This window comes from Neovison vison, chromosome 9, assembly GCF_020171115.1.
Source record: "Neovison vison isolate M4711 chromosome 9, ASM_NN_V1, whole genome shotgun sequence".
Taxonomy (NCBI): domain Eukaryota; kingdom Metazoa; phylum Chordata; class Mammalia; order Carnivora; family Mustelidae; genus Neogale; species Neogale vison.
The window spans coordinates 98,252,379-98,273,664 of NC_058099.1; the positions used below are offsets into that span (position 1 = coordinate 98,252,379).

The following is a 21,286-nucleotide window of genomic DNA, read 5'->3' on the forward strand; positions in this document are numbered from 1 at the left end:
CCGCCGCCGCCGCCGCCCGCGCGAGGCCGCCTCAGCCTGGCCCGGGCCTCGAGCGGCGCACGGCGCAGGTCCCTCCCGCCATGGCCCTGGGAGGCGGCAGCACATGGCGGCCGCAGCGGCCATGAGCGCGCCCGCGGCCCGCCCCGGCCCCCCCTAGAGCCCGCCGCCGCCCCGGCCGCGCCACGGCCCCGCCGCCCCCGGCCCCGCCGCCCCCGGCCCCGCCGCCCCGCCGCCCCGCGCCCGCCGCCGCCGCCGCCATGGGCGTGCAGGGCTTCCAGGACTACATCGAGAAGCACTGCCCGAGCGCCGTGGTGCCGGTGGAGCTGCAGAAGCTGGCCCGGGGCAGCCTGGTGGGCGGCGGGCGGCAGCGGCCCCCGCACACGCCGCTGCGCCTGCTGGTGGACGCCGACAACTGCCTGCACCGCCTCTACGGCGGCTTCTACACCGACTGGGTGAGCGGCGGCCAGTGGAACCACATGCTCGGCTACCTGGCCGCGCTGGCCAAGGCCTGCTTCGGCGGCAACATCGAGCTCTTCGTCTTCTTCAACGGCGCGCTCGAGAAGGCGCGGCTGCACGAGTGGGTCAAGCGGCAGGGCAACGAGCGCCAGACGGCGCAGCAGATCGTCAGCCATGTCCAGAACAAGGGCACCCCGCCGCCCAAGGTCTGGTTCCTGCCGCCCGTCTGCATGGCGCACTGCATCCGCCTGGCGCTCATCCGCTTCCACGTCAAGGTGCGGTCGGCGGGGGCCGGGGTGGGGGGTAGCGGTGGGCGCGGGCTGGGCCCCGGCCCGTCGGAGCCGGGAGCCGGGGGTCAGAGGGCGCGGGGGCCGGGGGGCGCCGGGGCGGGGGCCACAAGATGGACGCGCGGCCTGGAGCCCCGGGAGGCCTGGAGCCCCGGGCGCGCACCGGGCTGGCCCGGGGCGTGCAGGGCGCGGCGCCCCCGCCCCGGCATCGCGCGGGTGCCCTCCCCCTCCGAGGCGGGCAGGTCGGCGGCCTGAACTTGCACCGGATACTCCCTGCCCCTGTGGCAGTGCTCGCACAGCAACAGGTTTTCCGTGCAAGCGAGTGGGCTGCATAGCGACGGGAGGGGGTCCCGAGCGGGGGTGACGGCAACTGTGCGCTGCTGTCACCACGTCCCAGCCGGGGGACCAGCTGCCCAAGGCCTGCCGAGGTGGCCCGCCTTTTGAGAACACAGGGCTGTGGCCAGGTTCCCTCTAAGATGACAGTGTTTAGAGAAATGGTCCGATTTTTGTGTGAGTTAGAATTTCCAGAATTGCAAGATTTGACATGACGGAATTTTGTTAGTTCTGTGATTTCAGGGCTGGGTTTTGTGTCTGCTGGGAAAGGTGTAGCTCAGAGTCAGGCAAAGGGGAAAGTGAATCTGAGTTTTCGCGATTGATGTCTCTGCACAGGGAGGACTCCGCCGCTTCAGGCTGTGCACCCAGGTAATCAGAGCTTTTGCTGCCGGCCTGTCGGCTGTCCCCTTGGCAGAGGGCTCCTCGCTGAGCTGGGGCCAAGGACAGCTTCAGGACCCAGCAGCCACTGCAGAGATAACATGCAAATCAACGATCCTCGACTTAAGTTTTGATTGCTTCTTTTTTCACTGTTTTTTGTTAAAAATTTAGGGGGCTGTTTTGGTTTTCTGGCTCTTGCCACTGTGACTTCCAGCTTGCTTGCCCTTCCTTTATTTCTGCCTGAAAGTGCTTGAGCCCAAAGTTTGTGAAATTCACTCTTCCTGCCTGCCTGAGCTGAGATGGTGGTGGGTAAGCCTAATGTGATAGCGGAAGTCCCACCCCAGTCCTGTTGTAATTGGTGACAGGCCTTCTAAGTCGCCGGTCGTGTTGGCTGGGAGAGCGGGGATTGGTCTGTGGGCCTGGCACAGGCACAGCAAGCGTCCCCTGGGAGTTTGTGTGAGAGCCTGGAGCTGCTGGCATTTTCTGCCCTGGAGCCCGGGCTCTCTGGGAAGTAAGGCAGTGTTGGTTCCCAGCGCCTATCCACCTCCAGAATATTTTGAAAAGGTATTCAGGGGTGGAGACTGGCACTGACAAGACAGGATGAGCGTTCTGGTCAGATGACTTTCAAAGGAGCACTAAATATTATGAAGGATTGATTAGACTCCGTGTGTACACAGTCTTTGTATCTTTTGAAAGAACTGCTGGATTCTTTTATGACTGTAAAGAAGTGTCTTTATGTTTATCTCTGCGCCTCTCTGAATGTGTGGCTTACGTACTAGGTGCTCAGGATTGACCAACGTGTGAGTGTGGATTTAAGATGATCTCTGCCACTTAGGTTTCCAGACACAAGATGATTTTTCATAGGGCTCTTTTGCTTTAGGTAGGCTTTAACCCCTGGTGTAGCGGCATAGCATCGTGCTCGATTAATACAGTAATGGCTCAGTTACCTGGTGCCCACTTAACCTGGCATCCTCACCTTTTTGGAAAACATCTAAGAAATTTAGCTACTGGAAGTTTCTCAGGAGCCAAACAAGAGGTCAGGAAGTTTTGGTACAGTGACCTGAAAAGAAAAAAACAAAAGCTTTCTTTTTCCTCACTGGAGAATCAAATCCTCTCCTTCTCAGATTTGGTTCTGAGAAGCTCGGTAATGCATTTCTAAACTCAGCATGAGAAAAGGGTGCAGGGGAAAGTCAGCCAGAGGCAGGAGCGCCATTAATAGCAAGAAGGGACACTTTGTAAGGGAGAAGATAAACAAACAAACAAAATGTAAAAACCAGACATAATTCTGGGGTCTATCAGGAAGAATCAGGAAGACAATCCTGCGTATTTGAGTAGCCCCTGAGGGTGGCACAATGTTTATTCTACAAGGATGATTTTGAGTCAGAGATTTATGGTCAGCGTTCCCTAAGGGAATGAGGCGGTGTGTACCATTTTAAAAAGATGTTCATTGAAATGGTAAAGTAAATGAAAACCGTGATAATATATCACTGTAAACCTGTTAGAATGGCTAAAACAAGCACTACCAGCAATGCTAAGTGCTGACAAGAATGCTGAGCAGCCGGAAGTGGGCCACGTGGCTGGTGGGAATGCAGGCTGGCCCACGGCGTTAAGTATGCATTTACCATGTGCTCTGGCAGTGCTGCTCCTGGGTAATTACCTAATGAAACTTTTGTTCACACAAAGACTGTACTTGAGTGTGCACAGCAGTTGTATTCATAACAGCTAGAACTGGAAACAGCTGAAATATCCTTTAGGAGGTGACTAAACAAACGGGTTTGTCTCTACCTTGTCCTCCTACCCCTTAGTGTTAGGGAGGAAGTACTGGTCCAGGCAACTAGGGGGATGAATCTCTAAGGTTTCGTGTTGAGTGAAAGAAGCCAGGCTCAAAGGTGTGATTCTCTTTCTTTGACATTCTCGTGACCAGTTCAGTGGTTGCCAGAGGACAGGGGACTGGGGAGGGCCTGGGGATGGAGCTTTTTGGGGTGATGGAACTGTTATGTACTCTGATGGCCATGGTGGGAATGCAATTTTAGAACCTTAGAACTGCACATCAGAAGTAAATAAAAGTTAATTTTACTGTATGATAATCAGTAGGTTTTTTTCCTACAGTATTGTATAAAATTGACAAGGGAATTGACAAAATGGACATGAAATGTCACTATATGTTATGTTGGGTCCATGAGGCATGTGTCTTATAAAAATCTGCCATCTTGTTGACCTTTTCTAGGCTTCTGTAAACTGGCAGAGAGTTTTACTTTCCTGTGAGCTTGGGTTGGAGAAATCTTTTTTGACTTAGAAGAATGTGTCTTTGGTAGAGTGATAATTGTAATTTTTTCGTTACAGTAATAATTATATTTCTTTAACCATTAGAAGTTGGCCCATGAATCGGCTAATTTTGTTCAGGTCACTGAACTGCCTGGCCTGAGCTTGGCCTCTGCCAGTTACTGGGAGTGTTTCCTCTTGTGTGCTTTGAGTCATCACAACCTTTGAAACTTCAGGGAGGGACTGATATTTATTTAAAAATCTTCGTGGCATTAAATCCCTGGAGCTTTCCTAAGTGTTCCTGCCACAAGAGTTGAGTCGGTGTGTGGGTTTGTAATGAAGACCTTCAGATCTATTTTTTTTTTTTTTAAGATTTTATGTATTTTTATTTGAGAGGGAGAGTGAGAGAGCACGAGAGGGGAGGTCAGAGGGACAAGCAGACTCCCCGTGGAGCTGGGAGCCCAATGTGGGACTTGATCCTGGGACTCCGGGATCATGACCTGAGCCAAAGGCAGCTGCTTAACCAACTGAGCCACCCAGGTGCCCCAAGACCTTCAGATCTTACCCTGAGTTGGTGCTTTGGCATATTTGCTTAGGTCTGACATCGTAAAGCCGCTATCCTGCTTTATGTCACTGGAAGTCTGTGAGATTTGGCTGTGGCTTTAGATTTTGGGATGATGATGTATACCCGATGGGGCAGGGACTGACTGATGGGGTTTCTGCCCTCGCTGGGTCCTTTCACAGCTTTGTCTCATTTGGCTGGCATGGGGTTTTGTTACCCATTTTGTATGGGATAAGACAGGATTGCTGAGTGGGCGACATCTGGGGACAAGTAACCAGTAACCTTCTCAAGAGGGAAGTGGCAAGCTGAAGGCAAAGTTCAGTTGCTTTGTGTAAGAATGCCTCAGGGGTGTGCCTACCTGCACTTCACTCTCAGGTCAGATCCCGGTAGCATACTGCCTCTGCTGTGTTTTCCAGCTATAGTGGGGGTGGTCCGGTTTCTGTCCAGGAGAGGCTGAAAACTAGTAGTTACACCTTGTCCTTTAAGCCCTTGAATTGACCAGGGAATACTTAGGTTCAAAATTGACCACATTAAAACCAAAACCAGCCATCCATTTAAAGTACTTATTTAAAAACATTTATTTTCTTGCAGTGTACCAGTTTTTAACTGGCTCTCTCAGCCTGATGTCTTCAAGGTTCATCCATGTTGTAACATTGTGTCAGTTTCCCTCCTTTTTAAGGCTTCATAATATTCCATGGACCACATTTGGTTTATCCCTCCATCTGTCCATAGATGCTTGGGTTGCTTCCCCTTCTCTCTGTTGTGAATAATGAATCATGCTGCTATGAACTTGGGTGTGCTCTGTTCGAGCCCAAGTTATAGTTCTTTTGGAGATGTTTGGAAGTGGAATTGGTGAGTCATATTGTAATTCCATGGTTAATTTCTCGAGGAATTGCCATGCTGTTTTCTATAGCAACTGCCTACATATGTTTTGTAGGATACATTACAGAATATATTATATACTATCAAATATGGTTTTAATTTTTAACATTAATGTGATCACACAATGCATTATTCAACAATTTGCTTTTTTAAGTAAGGATGTAAAAAATCTTTTTCTGTTTATATAATTCTAATTATTTTTAATGCCTGCATAGTGTTCCATAGTTTATCCGCCCCCCTGCTAATGGTGCACACACAAACTTGGTAGATCCAAGAGTGTGCATTTTTTTTTAAATTTTTTCCAATTTATTTATTTTCAGAAAAACATTATTCATTATTTTTTCACCACATCCAGTGCTCCATGCAAGCCGTGCCCTCTATAATACCCACCACCTGGTACCCCAACCTCCCACCCCCCCGCCACTTCAAACCCCTCAGATTGTTTTTCAGAGTCCATAGTCTCTTATGGTTCACCTAAGAGTGTGCATGTTTTAAAAACCTTACAGGACTACAGAGCCATCATTACCAGTCTTCACGATTTTCAAGAAAGCCAGAAATCCAGATTTTTATTTGAAATTATCCCAGTGAAAAGATACTATTTAAGCCAAACAAAATAAGTTGTGGGTTGGATTCCGCTCTAGAGCCTCCAATTTGTGATTTCCACACGATTTCTGTAACACTTACCACCTTATTTAAATCTCTTCCCTTTTCTTGAAGTTAGACTGATCAAAGCCAGCCTTTCTCCTTCATCTGCCTTGTTGAACCCTTTTCCATGATCAGAGTGCTTCCATTTCCTGGAGCTACTGAAATAAGACTTCCCGCCATTGCCACTGTTCTCCACAATGCACCCTTCCTTCTTATAATCCCAGGATCACCTCTTTGAAGTTACTGCTGTCCATGTGTGCACACAGCTTCTGACCAGTCCCACAGCCTGCCTGCAGAAGCTTGACGGGCTGCTGGTATTCCGTGCTTGACACCATGTCTGCTGACCCCTTATTTAGCACACAGCACTGCCTTGCTAAAGGCACTGACCACTCAGCACTGCCCTGCCGCCTCCTGTCCCTCACACCAAGTGGCCATTGTGTTTGTGCTTCCCCACCCCAGAGCGGGACCCTGTAATTAGCGGGAAACTTCACTGTTAAGACTTTCAAATGTCTCCCCTCTATAGCCCAAACCCTTCTGAGTTGGTCTTCATTCTCTGTTTCCGTTCCATCCTCTCTGCACTTGGGCTGCTCTCATTTTGCCTGTAGCCCTTACTGGTTTGAGCCTTGTCATCTACTTCAGGGTTACACTTTCTAGCCCCATAGCGTCATCATGTTGCCCCCCGCACCCCCCCCCACAATCCATCACCCAGCCTTCCGGTCCCTCTGCGAGGTCCTTCTGCAAGCGCAGTCTCCCATGTGCCCTTCCTTACTCTAGTACCCCTACCATGTAAACTCACCAAAGTGGAGCCAATAGGCCTAACAAGTGATTGTGCAAGCCCGTTGGTGGTTGTGAAACCAAATTATTGGGTATTTACCAGCATTTAGAAAAAATGATATAGAATAATAAACTAGAGCGAAAAGTACACTGCTAGACTTAACCAAAAGTACCATTTTGTTCACCAGTGCCTGAGTGTGGGCCACCGCCAGAATTGTTTCTGCATCTGCCTGCGCCGCACACCTGCTACCTCACTGCACACCTTGTCGGTGCAGCCTGCGGGCTCCTCGGTTAGTCATTCCTGCCAGCAGCTTGAACAAAACCATGAATCCCCAACAAAAACAAAAAAACACCATGAATCCATGCTCTGTGGGGGACTCAGACCCCCCTGATGTACACTCCCTCTGCCCTGCTGCGTGGCGCACCGTTCTGCTGTACCTGGTCAGTGCTTCAGCCCTTCTACTCCCTGCTCCCCCACTCTGTTGCTCCTTCTTGTTGAACTACCACTTCTGCTGGTCAGAGTTTTGCTCACACTTTAAAGTCCATCTCAGGCGCCGGCTTCCTCCATGGAGCTCTCTCTCTCTCTTTTTTTTTTTTTAATTTTATTGATTTATTTGAGAGAGAGCAAACGAGTGGGGGTGGGGGCAGAGGAAGAAGGAGAAGCAGACTCCCCACTGAGCAGGGAGCCCAATGTGGGGCTTGCTCCTAGGACCCTGAGATCATGACCTGAGCCGAAGGCACACGCTCCACTGGCTGAGCCACCCAGGCGGCCCACATGGAGCCTCTTCTGACGATCCCGCAGGTGGACCAGGGATCCACACGGTGCGCCTGTTCCTCAGTGCTTCCTGCGTTCCACTTTGTTCTAGCTGCCGGGGTGTGCACCCCCAGCTAACTGGAAGCTGCTGGAGGCTGGGGACTCAGTTTACTCCTTCTGCATGTGTGTCATATAGGTGCTGAATTTTTTAGTCAGATATTTGCTTTGTTCTATTTATATAGACAGACACATTTAATTATTTTTCTTTCAATACCTGGATCAGTGGCCATTATGTAAGATTTATTTTATCACCTTAAATTCCTGATGCTGTCTTTTCTGACTGGTTCCCAGCGATGACCCATCCTCCCTTTAGCAAAAATTGAGTACGGGTTACTGGCCAGGCATGGAGGAGTGAATGTAACAGGAAAGCGTGGAATCCTCCAAGGAACTCAGTCTAGTGAGGACAGAAGACTTGTTCCCTGAAGACTTGGCAGGTGTTGCCATCTTGAAATAAATTAGATTAATCTGAGATTCAACTTCATAAATTCTGAAACTTAAATTTTGATGTATTGTGTTTTATAATTAGATTTCTAACAAGGGCAGCATTGCTCAGAATTAGCGAAGTATGAGGAGAGTTATATAGTAGGCTAACTAGACACTGAGGACAAATAATGCTGGTTTTTCCTTCTCTTCTTTTGTCATTTCTTTAATTTTTCAAGTTAATAAAGTTTAATTTGCATTTTGTTATGTTATCCACTCATTTATTATTTTCAAAGATTATTTATTTTAGGGAGAGAGAGAGAGAGAGCACGCACGTGCATGTGGGGAGGTGCCAAGAGAGGAGAGAAGCTCAAGCAGACTCCCTGCTGAGTGTGGAGTCCATCTCAGGGCTCCATCCCACAGCCCTGAGGTCATGGCCTGAGCTGAAACCAAGAGTTGGACACCCAAACTGCACCACCCAGACGCCCCTCTCATTTGTTTTTTGAGTGGAGAAAGAAAATTGTTTTATTATTGAATAACCAATGGCATTAAGGCAATCTATTAAAGAGAATGCAAAGAAAAAAGAAGTCTCAGCCTGTTACATAGCCTGGAAGCCACAGTCTGTGCTAATGATGTGCACTAATGTCATCATCTGAGGGAGAAAGTAAAACCTCTGTCTTTTGACAAGTAGGAAGGTACCTCTTACAGCCAAGTGCTTTGGCTTCCTAAGACAGGGAGCTGGGGTGCAACCTTCTTTTTATTATTATATAGTCTTAATTTTATTTTTTAAATTGTGGTAAACTATAATACAAATTTTACTGTTTTAACCATTGTTAAGTGCACAGTGCAGTGGCATTAAGTACATTCACACTGTTGTGCAGCCGCCCCCACCATCTGTTTCCAGAACTTTCTCACCTTCCCAAACCGAAACTGTCTCTGCTAAACTCTGACCTGTGCCCCACCCCAGCCACTGGTGCCCACTACCTACTCAGTCTCAGGATTTCACTGCTGTGGGGACTTCATGTAAGTGGAATCGTACAATATTTGTCCTTTTGTGACCACCTTATTTCACTTAGTATAGTGTCCTCAAGGTTCATTCATGTTGTATAACAGGATTGTATTCTTTTTCAAGGCTGAGTAATATTCTCCTGTGTCTATACATATTTTCTTTTTTTTTTTTTTAAGATTTTATTTATTTATTTGATAAAGATCACAAGTAGGCTCAGAGGCAGGCAGAGAGAGAGAGAGAGAGAGAGAGAGAGAGGAGGAAGCAGGCTCCCTGCTGAGCAGAGAGCCCGATGTGGGGCTCTATCCCAGGACCCTGAGATCATGACCCAAGCTGAAGGCAGAAGGCAGGCTTAACCCACTAAGCCACCCAGGCGCCCCTACACCTATTTTCTTTATCCATTCATCTGTCGATGGTTGCTTCCACTTTTTGGCTGTTGTGTTATTACTTTGAAAATGGGTGTACAAATATCTATTTGAGTTTCTTCTTTCAGTTCTTTTGGTATATATCTGGAAGTAGAATTGCTAGATCACAGGGTAGTTCTCTGGGTAATTTTTTGAGGAATGGTTGTACTGTTTGCCATAGCAGCTACACCCTTTTACGTTCCTGCCACCAATGTATGATGCTCTCATTTCTTTTCTTTTCTTTTTTTTTTAAGATTTTTTTTATTCATTTATTTGATAGAGACGAGAAATCACAAGTAGGCAGAAGTAGGCAGAGAGAGAGGGAGAAGCAGGCTCCCCGCTGAGCAGAGAGCCGGATGCGGGGCTCCATCCTAGCACCCCGGGATCACGACCTGAGCTGAAGGCAGAGGCTCAACCCACTGAGCCACCCAGGTGCCTGAGGCTCCAGTTTTTTCACATCCTTGCCAACACCTGCTTATTGATGTTTATTTGTTTTTTGTTTTTTTGTTTTTTCATAGTAGCCATCCTTACGGTATTGAATGTTATCTCATTGTGGTTTTGATTTGCATTTCCTTTATGATTAATGAGGTCATGTATCTCCCTTAATTAATTAATTAGTTATTTTTAAATATTTTTATTTATTTGACAAAGAGGGAACACAAGCAGGGGAGAGTGGGAGAAGGAGAACCAGGCTCTCTGCCCAGCAGGGAGCCTGATGTGGGGCTCAATCCTGGGACCCCAGGATCATGACCTGAGCCGAAGGCAGACGTCCGATGAGTGAACCACCCAGGCGCCCCATCCACTCCTTTATTATTATTATTTTTTAAGATTTTATTTATTTATTTGACAGAGAGAGATCACAAGTAGAGAGGCAGGCAGAGAGAGGGGGAAGCAGGCTCCCTGCTGAGCTCGATCCCAGGACCCTGAGTTCATGACCTGAGCCCAAGGCAGAAGCTTTAACCCACTGAGCTACACAGGTGCTCCTCCACTCCCTTAATTTAAAATAAGTTATTTTTCCTTGCTTTTAAGACCACAGTAACCAATTTTTAAAGACTAGGCAAGAGATGTGTAAGGTAAGAAGCTATTTAGCTCTGATTCCAGATTTCCTGAGGAGGAGAGGCTTAGTTTTTAGAGACATAGCTAAAATATGTCCTAACTTGAAATTGCCCTTTTCAAGTCAACAACAACAAGAAAAATCTTCCACCAGATTGGAGTTGACTTTTATGTCCTCATTCCTCTGTTGGACTAGAGCAGGAGTGAGTAGCCTGCCTAATCTCACCCATCCAGGACCTGTCAACTAGAGTTCAAGATCAAGGTGTCCCTTTAAAAAAAAAAAAAAAGAGTTTAGGTCAACTCCTGGCCTCTTTTGTTCAGGTTAACTAACGTCTTTTAAATCTCATGGCTGGCTGGCGGGCGTGTCGTATCATTCCCTGAGCTGGTGTAAAACCGTTCTAAAGAAAAACCTCACACGGTATTTTTTTCTTGATGTTGGAAGATCTATTTATGACAACTCATAGTGTTTCAGGTCCCATATGTTTGAAAAGTATGAAGAAGCAGATCCTTTCTTGTGCAGCTTAAAGACAAATGGTGGCCGACTTTCATCAGCATTTATTACTGATGGACTAAACTGTTGACGTGCAGCAGCCGCCCTGTGAGGTAGGGATGGCGTTATTTTTGCAGGTGAAGAAGTGGAAGTGCAGAAAGAGATAAAGTGGGCAGTGGGGTTCACCCACCTGGCACCAGAGACAGAAACCTTCCTATGATAGTGCCTTGCCCCTAGAGATTGGGGTAACAGTATGGCCTTGTCATCCGACAGGACTGTCCCCATAACAGTTGTCAGCACTAATAAGTGGCCATACTTGCACAGTAAGCTTGGGGAATTTTTAGTCACTATTGCTCATGAAAATACTGCCTGAAATTTTCAGTGACACTCACGCATGTGTGAGCTGAGAAGATTCAGCAGGGGTCTGGAGCGGCACGCAGTAGCAGACAGTCACCGAGGCTCCCTGCGGTGTCCCCGCTGCCAAGGCCTTTCCATGCTGGTGGCCTGTGTTTCTGGGACCAGGTGGGTATGGAGGCAGGCAAGGTGTTTCCTGCTGTGTGGTGTGGTCATGGGTCCTGCAGCCAGGAGCCAGGGGTGGCCCTCGGGCTGTGTGTGGGGGGTGTGCTCGGGCACACCCTTGCATCTGCTGAGTAATGGTAGCCGTGGGGAGACTGTGAAGGCCCAGCGCCTCTATGGTGGCCGTGGTCTCTGGGATCCAGCCTGTGGTTCTCCTTGCTGAGGCCATGCAGAATTCTAGGTTTGGCTCTCTGTGGGGGGAGGCTTTACCCCTCTACTACAGCTGGTAGGAAGGTAGGTCTCAGGGCTTCACGTTTTTAGCTTGAAATAATCATCCCAGTGTCATATGTCATAGTTTTTCCTCACTTCTAAAATTAGAATTAAGAACCGGGGGTACCGATTTTGTTGTGTTGTGCCTAGTTTGCACCTGGAGCCGGAGGCCAGGGAATCGGAGAAGCAGGGTGCTGTCCTTGGGCAGGTTAGGTGGGAGACGAGCCCTGGAGAAGAGGGTTTACCGTCCCGGAGAGAAGATGCTCAAAAGAGAAGGACGGCCAGAGCCTGTCAGACCCTCTTTCCCTGGCGCTTAACTCTGACATTTAATTTTTATCTTTAATTAAAGAACTGCTTTTCAAGTCCTGTTATGAGGCAGCCTAGACCCTTCTCCTGTCCCCTAGCAGAACTTTGTGCCGACCCAGTCCCAGCACCTGCTCTTTGAGCGGGCTCTGTAGTGCTCGTCTTGAGGCTTTGTCCCTGGGCCCTCTGGCAAGTGGAACTGGTTCATTTATTCACAGGTCTGTAGGGACCTGTCTCACCTGCGGTGGGCTCTCCTATTTCCCGAAGCCCCACGATCTGCGGAGAGATGTGTTTTCATATGACAGGATCTTAGACTGTGCTGTTCATGCCCATTAATGCTGTGTTCACCTGGTGAAGTAGCTTAAAATAGTCTTGCAGCTGGTGTCTTGTAGACTGTTGACTTTTTTCTTTTTAAAATAAACTTCTTACTGTGGAATAATTTTAGGTTTATAGAAAAGTTGCCAAGATGGTACAGAGGGTTCCCGAATGTCCTTCACTCTGCTTCTGTGCATGGTGACAGCTTGTGAGCGAGCACAGTTATCAAAACTAAGAAGCTCGCACCGGTGCAGTGTCGTGAGCCTCACTGTGTTCTTCTTCAGTGCTCATCCCTCCGGCCGCTGGTGTTCTTCTCGGCTCCGGGCCCAATCTCCGGGCTCTGTGGCTTCAGGTATCTCATCTCCTCAGGGCCCTCTGGTTCAGGACAGCTCCTCAGCCTCTGCTTCTTTGGTGACCTTGGCACTTTGGATTACTGAGCAGGTATTTTGTAGACTGGCCTCCAGTTTGGGCTGCCTGATGGTTTCTTGTGTTTTGGGTGCAGTGCCCTTGGCCATACCGTACGGTGTTGGAGTCTCCTGGTGTCTGCTCTGTGGCACGACTTCATCCCGTTGCTGGTTTCCTGCTTCGAAAGTGGTCCTTTAGGCTCGCGCCCTGTGGGGGACTGTGGGGGTGAGGTTCAGCTCCTGGGAGGGATTTCACATTATTGTTGGAATTCTTGTGTAGGGCAGACTGTGTTTATGTAATCATTTGTTTAGACTAATATGGGCTCAGGTATTTTTTCATACTTTGGGTGATACCCTGATAATGATGTTCTTTATTTTGTTGCATAAATTGTTCAGGCTTTGTCCACTGGGAGTCTCTCGAGGGGTTCCTGTGTCCTGACACACCCCTCCTTCATTTTGTGGGCACCTCCTTCCTTTCTGGCACTACAGAGACATGCTCAAGGGCTGTCTTGGATTTCCCTCCCTTGGTATCACCCATTTTTCTCAAGGGCCCTGGTTCCATTGGTGGAGAATGGAATTTAGAGACCACATTGGGGTGCAGGTGTTCTTGCTTCTGAGGTGTCGCTGCTTTTCAGCTGCCTTTTGACAGTGGGGAGGTGTGTGTGTGCACATGTCACCTCTGATGATTTCTTTGCCTGTGTTGTCACCTACACATCAGTTCATAGGATGTCTCCATGGCTAAGCTGGCACCAGAAGGTCGTGCCAGCCTCGTCCTTTTGCCTATGTGTAACCCTGTTCTCGGACAGTGAGACACCTGGCTTTTCCACCATTCCTGAAATGGTCTTGGTGCTGCCACCTGCACCCTCCACCCTCAGGATACACACTACCAGGAGAGGTCAGCATCTGTGTGGTGCCTGTCCTCAGGAGTCCGGGCTGCCACTCAAAACATTGTTCTCCAGAGTTACCTAGGGCAGCAGACCGCACCCTACTCAGAGGTCATTTCAGACTTTTCTAGTACAGTTCTGTACCTTAGCCAGTCTGCATTCATTCCTGGCCCCCCTGGTGTCCTGGCTGATTTGTTTTTAATTTGCATACATTAAAGTTCATTCTCCGTGTGAGACCTGCAGTTTTGTGAGTTTGGACACTGTGTCGAGTCGTGTGTGTCTACCACCTAGACCCCCAGCTCCGAACTCTGGCCTCAGGGTTTTGTGGCATTACCCCACCCCACTTCCGTTACCTGCCTGCCCGGGGAGGGTTGTGTCTCTCTTACCTTATGGTTTTAAGGCCATGTTGCCTTTCCTCTGGTAAAGGTGGGAGAGAATACTGGAAATTTGGAAGTTGAAGGAAACTTAAAGGCCCATGAATTGTAGAGTCCTGGTTGGGCAGGTGGGCGTCAAGCCAGAATGGGGACTTAGGTGTTGTGGTTCTGTCCCCTTTGCTGGCACTGAGGTGGGAAGAATGAGCAGGACAGCGGCCCTGGTCAACCCACCTTGCCTCTAGGCTTGTCCGTGCTCATGGGGCTTGCTTCCTCCATCTTTTGTTTTCAGGCGTTAATTCTAGGGGACAGCTATTTAATGCTGGGTGTGCTTTGAGGGAGGATTAAGGTATTGTTAATCATTTGCAAATTAGTGTTTTAGTGGATTAGTAAAAGTTCATTCACTTTGCTTTTTTTTTTTTTTAAAGATTTTATTTATTTATTTGACAGAGATCACAAGTAGGCAGAGAGGCAGGCAGAGAGTGAGAGAGGTGGAAGCAGACTCCCCGCTGACCAGAGAGCCCGACGCGGGACTCGATCCCAGGATCCTGGGATCACGACCTGAGCCGAAGGCAGCGGCTCAACCCACTGAGCCACCCAGGCGCCCCAAGAAAGCTACCATATATATATATTTTTTAATATTTTATTTATTTTTTCGACAGAGAGAGAGATCACAAGTAGGCAGAGAGGCAGGCAGAGAGAGAGAGGAGGAAGCAGGCTCCCCGCTAAGGAGAGAGCCCGATGTGGGACTTGATCCCAGGACCCTGGGATCATGACCTGAGCCGAAGGCAGAGGCTTTAATCCTCTGAGCCACCCAGGAGCCCCGAAAGCTACCATATTAAACATCTCTTTTTTTCACCATTTTCGTGGGAAAGGTGCACCGTTCCTGGAAGTACTGCAATACCAGGTCGATGCGTGGAGTGGACGGAGCAAGCTCCTATTCCATCTCCCTGCTCCAAAAATCCATTTAATATATTGTCCTCGGATAGAGGACGTATCAGATATTAAACTGATAAGAACAGATACTACACTTGATCTTAGCCAAAAGGCCGAGAAGCGATTCACTTTGCTTTTTAATGCCAGCTGAAACCAGATGTTCTGAAAGAACAGGGAACTGTGATTTGGGATGGCGGAAGGAGGCGATGGTGGAGAGCCCCACGTCTGCCCTCTGTGAGGCCCTCTGCCTGCCGACTTCTGCTGGATAGAGATCTCACCTGTCTGTGTGGGTACCTTAAAGACTCCTGGAGCCCTGTAATGGGGCCCCCAGTGTTCTTCTCTCTTTTGGAGTTTACCATGTGCCAGATGCCAGGCTAGACCCTTGGTTGGCAGGTGAGTAAGTGCGTGCCTTGTCATCCTTGGGGAAGGAAGAGCATCTGTCCCCAGTGTGGTGACACTGAGGGGCCAGTGTGGGTGTGGCTTATCCTAGTGCTGCTTCAGCTTTTTTATTCATTTTTTTTTCTCTTAAGGAAGTTTTCGTTAAGCATAATTGCACCATCCTGTCACAACTCTTGGCGTTTGCTTTGTCCCTTTCAGTGTTTCCCCACAGATGCAGCTTTGTGAGGCTCTGTGTACAGGGAATTGATTCTGAGCAGTTTGCTTAGTGTTATATTGAAAGCTTTCCCCATGTTTCTGCACATCACTGCGGGCTGCTGTGTTTACCCAGCTCCTGGATGTTAGCTTACGTTCTCCCCCGGGAGCCTGCTCTGACCCTTCTGACGCCCCAGCATTTGTTACCGGTGCCCTGGTTTCTTAGACTTCATTTCCTGGAGTGAGATCACCCGGTCAAAGAGCATGAACGTTTTACAGTTCTGGAAGTACAGTGCTGATTGTTGAAGGACGCCAAAGCCTTCCTTGAGAACTGCCAGATGAGACCCTGTCCCTGCTTCCTCTGAGTCTACCACGGCATCTCTCCTCCGTGCTCACCTTGGGCCTGTGCCCTGTGCTTCCCCTGGGGCCCTTGTGGGCAATGGTGCAGGGCTGGCCCAGCTCCCCTGTCTGGGGGGCTGGGAGGCGTGCAGCCCAGTGACTGGCACGGGGGCGCTCAGGGAGGATGACAGCATTGGCATCAGTGTCCTCGGAGAGTGGTTTAATAAACTCTCACGAAATATACAGACTGAGTGTACAGTGTGCAGCTCCCACACTTAATTCTGCCCCATCTCCACAGGACACCTCGCTCTGGAGCAAGTGGCCATGCTGCCTTTTCTGGAACGCCTTGGAGGTGTGGGGAGAGAGAGGTGGTTACTCACGGTCTCCTATCATTTCAGGGCTTTTGGGGATTTTGCAGATTTATGATTAAGGGTGTCTAGATGACAGCCAGGGGTTGTTGGTGATTCAGAAATGCTTTAAGATGTTGCTGTCATTATGAAGTTCAGTGTTCTGAAGTGGTGGGAGGCTGGGGACTTGGGCTGGGAGAAATGGAACTGGCCTTATTTCAGAATTTTCTTAAACTATACTTTGCTATTTTAGTGAAGGGTACAGTGTTTTTAGACTAAGGGATGAAAGTGCATTCTTCTAAGAAATAGAAATAAATTGACTGAATGTTTATTTTTTTCTTATGAAGTAGAATGTTTTTATAAAAATATCAAGAGAATGCAGGAAGTTACTTTCCCTTTAAATATGGATCTTCAGGTCGCCTGGGTGGCTCAGTGGGTTAAGCCGCTGCCTTCGGCTCGGGTCATGATCTCAGGGTCCTGGGATCGAGTCCCGCGTCGGGCTCTTTGCTCAGAAGGGAGCCTGCTTCCCTCTACCTCTCTCTCTGCCTGCCTCTCGATGTCTACTTGTGATCTCTCTCTGTAAAAAATAAATAAATAAATAAATAAATATGCATCTTCAAAGGGATTGCCTTGTTTCTACATGAGCTTTCATTATAACTAACTTTCCAACAAAATATGGTGTCCACTTGGCTTGTGAAATTCTGCAAGAAATGGGAGCAACTCCACAGTATGCCCCACCGGTGACCCCTGAACACTCATACTTACTGTTGGGATGTGATTTAGTTTTTATTTCAATTCAACAGAGCTGCACATTGGGCAGTATAGGTCTTGACGCTTACGTTTAAGGGCACGTGTTTTTCAACCTCAGGGCTCTTTGGGGAGTTAACTTTTCACCGTTAGCTGAGTCACCTGACTTAGTTTTAAAATTCTGTTTTCTCAAATACCTTACCTATTGTAGTAACAGAACATCTGCCAGATTTCAGTTGGTTGAATGAGTTTGGGAAACAGCAGAAGAATTGATTGTCTCTGACTTTATATATTTTAGGAAAGTGGTTTTTTGTTTTTTTTTTTAAAAAGATTATTTATTTATTTATTTGACAGAGAGAAATCACAAGTAGGCAGAGAGACAGGCAGAGAGAGAGAGAGAGAGGAGGAAGCAGGCTCCCTGCTGAGCAGAGAGCCCGATGCGGGACTCGATCCCAGGACCCTGAGATCATGACCTGAGCCGAAGTCAGCGGTTTAACCCACTGAGCCACCCAGGCACCCCGGAAAGTGTTTTTCACATGCCTCTTGGTGTGTTTTTGGAAGTAGATTCCCAGAGCCTTTTACCTCTCTGTGGGTATTGCCCACTCCCTGCCCTCAGGTTGCTACAGTCCCTGAGGTCCCTGGGTCCCCGGGGTAGGTGCAGCGGTCCACTCATGCTGGGAGAGCTGGGATAAGGAAGAAAGCCGCGGCTTGCCGTCTTCATCACTAAGCAGGCGCTGAGTTTGGGCCTGTCCCTGTGGTGGTCCTAAGCCTGGGGCTGCACCACCATGGCTGGTCCTTTGCCCAGGATAACTATGTGACAGTGATGTTTGGGGTAAACGTTCACCCTTACTACTTTCCCCATAGGCTAAGTGCTTAGGAGATCTGTGGATGAAGGGTAACGCTTGGCCTTTGTGTAAAAAAAAAAATCCTTTTGATTATTTTACCTATTTGACATATTTCTACTTGGAAGAAATTATCTGATTTTACCAGCGTGGCTGGCTTCTGTCTCCTGCTTTGACACTTGTTTCTTTTCCTCTTCTGTCCCCGTTTCCTCTCCTTCTTTTCCCTCAGAACACTGTTTCGGGGATCAGCTGACACTGTGTATTTTTAGGCAGGGCGATCTTTGAGTTTGACAAGGAGCGGGCAGTTAATTTGTAGTCTGGATGGGATTGTAGTCACTGCCCTGGAGATGGCTCCCACTGAGCTTGCTCACGTGAGCAGTGTGCCATACCCATTTTATGGTTCTTTGATTCTTTGGCTCTTTTGGGTGTTTCTTTATCTGGGATTTGCAGGGTCCTCACAGAGGCGTCTGCATGGGCGCCATGGCTCTGACCACATGCTCCTCTCCCTTGCACAGGTGGCGCAGAGCATTGAGGACCATCATCAGGAGGTGATCGGTTTCTGCAGAGAGAACGGCTTCCATGGCTTGGTTGCCTACGACTCCGACTACGCGCTGTGCAACATCCCTTACTACTTCAGTGCCCACGCCCTCAAATTGAGCCGGAACGGGAAAAGTCTCACCACGAGCCAGTATCTGATGCATGAGGTCGCCAAGCAGCTGGACCTGAACCCAAACCGCTTCCCTATCTTTGCTGCTCTGTTAGGTAGGTGGGCAGTGTGAAAACTGCTTCATTTGATAGGGTTCCACGCTGGGAACACACTGGTATTTTTTAAATGTCAGTGTTGGAGTGTTGTGGAGTGTGCCCCTCCTCGGTGGTGTTCCTTACCCAGTATTCTTTTTTGGTGTGGCTGATAATGTGCTTCTTTTATTTGTAAGTACTCGTTTATGTATTGTTTCATCCGGGGTGGAAAACTAATTTTGTGAATAAATTCACTAATACTGTGGGGGAAATTATATTTTAAAATCAGAAATGTTAATCACATCCTTACTATGAAAATTAGACAGTTAATCCTTTGTCATAAATCATGTTTGTTAGAGAAGAAAATGTGCTGTGAACTTGGCTCTGTCATAGGTTTTTGCATGTTGGGGACACTCACTGCTTGGAAAGAAAAACAACAAACAGAGCTCACCACCAGTACCTGAATTTTAAATGTCTTTAGAAACTCCCTTGGAGGAATTCCTCATCCTGGATTCCTAGAAAAGATGAAATCTTGTTTTGATGGAAGTTTTATATTTTAATTCATTTCATGTAAAAATGGCTTCCCAATAGTTATATATTCATCTATCACTTTAATAGACATTTTGCAGTTTTTTCTTTCTTTTCTGTCCATTCCTGGTGTTCTGCTTACAGCGTGCACATTTAAAGCCGCTGAGACGCCCAGCTCCAGTGGCTGCTTTTGTAAGAACTGTGCCCACAGCGTGAATGGGCATTCTCCAAGCCGAGCCCTCCTGGGATCACAGCCTAGTTTCCGCAGTGACAGGTGGGAAGCTGCTGGGGACACGCAGGCCGTTTGAATGCTCCGTGGTCTGCAGATAGTGAGTGAGATCTTACCGTGTTCTCCATTTGTCTTCTCTCGAGTGTGTAGGATGGCAGTCCTATTGTGGGCTGTGTTTAGAAGTTTCTACTTATCAGATTTTATAAGCATTCCAAAAAGTTTTACACAGAAATTACACTGAGGGAGTCACAATTTTTCTGTGTTGTATTTGGTGATAGCATTTCACACCACGTCACCACCAGTAGGCCGACAGTTCTCATTTTGCGAATTATCCTTGTTTGAATCACATCTCAACTCTGTGTTATTCAGCATGTGGCTGTTTTCTGTCCCATTTTCTCAGGGAATTCTTATGATTTGGGATTTGGAGAATTAAAACCAATTTTGTAAATATACTTTCATATTTTCAAATATTAAAAAATGTACTTTCTCTGAAGTGATTATGTAAATGGGGATATTGTGAAAAGTTTGCTATTTACTTAAACACTGCCCAAAATGGCTTTGGCATAATAATTGACCTTAAATGAACTGGAAAATTATATGCTTTCAGAATATTGGGATTCCCCAGCTAATCTGAGATATGGAGGATATTTGGTTACTGTATTTAAGAAATATTGAATCTGTTTCTTAAGAGATAGTGTAAACTCTGTACTCTTGTAGCTAAATTACCCCGTGAAGTCTTAAAATGTGTGAAAAACAATAGTAACGAATTTAGGACTTAGAACTTCTTTAAGAAGTCTTAATTGGATGGACATTTTTATTTTAGATTTAGTGTAAAAGTTTCAGTGCCCTCAAATGAGAAAGATTATTTTTCTTTTCCTTTTCCTTTTTGTAATGGGACTGTAGCTATATGAGTTAATTTGTTTTAGAGAGGTTGGGTAGAATATTCAATTAAGTATGTGACCCAAATTTTAACAGACTATTACTCATGTTGGAATTGGCTTCATATTTTTTCAGATAGAAGCTTAAAAAAAAGTCTAAGATGCATCATACCTCACAGTAAAGTTCTGTGCAGTCTGTGACCTCAGGAAGGCAGCGCAAAGCTCAGTAAGACCACGAGGACATAACTTTGCTCCTCCAGACGTTAAGACAATTCAGTGTTCACGTGTTGAGTACTTGCATGTTTAGAATATTAAGATTAATCAATTAGTTACTAAGAACTCACCGTTTTTTTTGTTTGTTTGTTTGTTTTTAAGATTTTATTTATTTAAGAGAGAGCGCATCTATAAGCAGGGGAGAGGGACAGAGGGGAGAGGGAGGAGCAGACTGTCTGCTGAGCCGGGAGCCCGACATGGGGCTCGATCCCAGGACCCTGAGATCATGACCCAAACCGAAGGCAAACGCTTAACCAACTGAGCCACCCAGGTGCCCTGAACTCACCTTGTTTTGCTTTCTCTTAGTAGCTAATTAATGAACCTGCCTTCTCAGTGTGGAGGGGACTAAATCATGATATAAAAATCAGAGAATTATTCAGGAAGTTGACACTTTTAATTTGCATCAAGAGAACTGACACATTGAAGATGTTGGTATGTTGGTATCCAAGTGCTGCAATGAAGGGAGAGTGTTCCCCAAAACACAGTTTCTCAGCCGAGTGCTTACTGTTGACGCAGCCCTGGTGACGGCGTCCAGCCAAGTGGCATTCCTGGTACTGGTGTGGCCTGTGCTTTGTCGTCTGTGGGTGATGGTGGAAGTGACGGGAAAGGTGTGACCCATGTCACAAGTCACATAACCTTGCTTAGAGAGATCTGGAAGTGCACGGTCTGGTCTGCCTCTGCTGTGGAACTTAGTTGACAGGGTGCAGTTTGAAGCTTGTGTCCCGATACCCCAGCATTGTCAGACCGACCTTAACACTGCCCAGTGATGTCACTTGTCTCATGCAGATGGTTCAGTTGGAATGCTGTGGGAACTGTCCAGGAAATGCGCGTCGTACTGAGGCAGCAGCAAGAGGTCTGCCTGCTCTGTGTGGCTTTATATGAAAAGATGAAGAGGTATTTTCAGTTTTTGTGTGGAAGTTCTATGTGGTGTGTGAAAGGAGGCGGTCCTGAGTTACAGAGAGTCTCAAACGAAGCCCCTCTGGAGCCCGCGGATGATGACGTGCAGTGT

General features: G+C 47.6%; 1 protein-coding gene and 1 non-coding gene across 4 annotated transcripts in view; one reads left to right on the forward strand and one right to left on the reverse strand.

The window, feature by feature from the left end:
* Nucleotides 1-220: 220 nt before the first annotated feature.
* Nucleotides 221-21,286, forward strand: part of FAM120A (family with sequence similarity 120A) — a 98,497-nt gene continuing 77,431 nt past the window's right edge. For all 3 annotated transcript variants that reach the window (XM_044266058.1, XM_044266059.1, XM_044266060.1), the window contains exons 1-2: nucleotides 221-731; nucleotides 18,147-18,393. In XM_044266058.1, the coding sequence (XP_044121993.1) occupies nucleotides 258-731; nucleotides 18,147-18,393 (721 nt within the window). In that variant the 5' untranslated portion in view covers nucleotides 221-257. The remainder of the gene's footprint in view (nucleotides 732-18,146; nucleotides 18,394-21,286) is intronic.
* On the reverse strand, nucleotides 14,700-14,890 carry LOC122917931. The gene has a single exon (XR_006386543.1). It is a non-coding gene; the product is annotated as a U2 spliceosomal RNA (small nuclear RNA).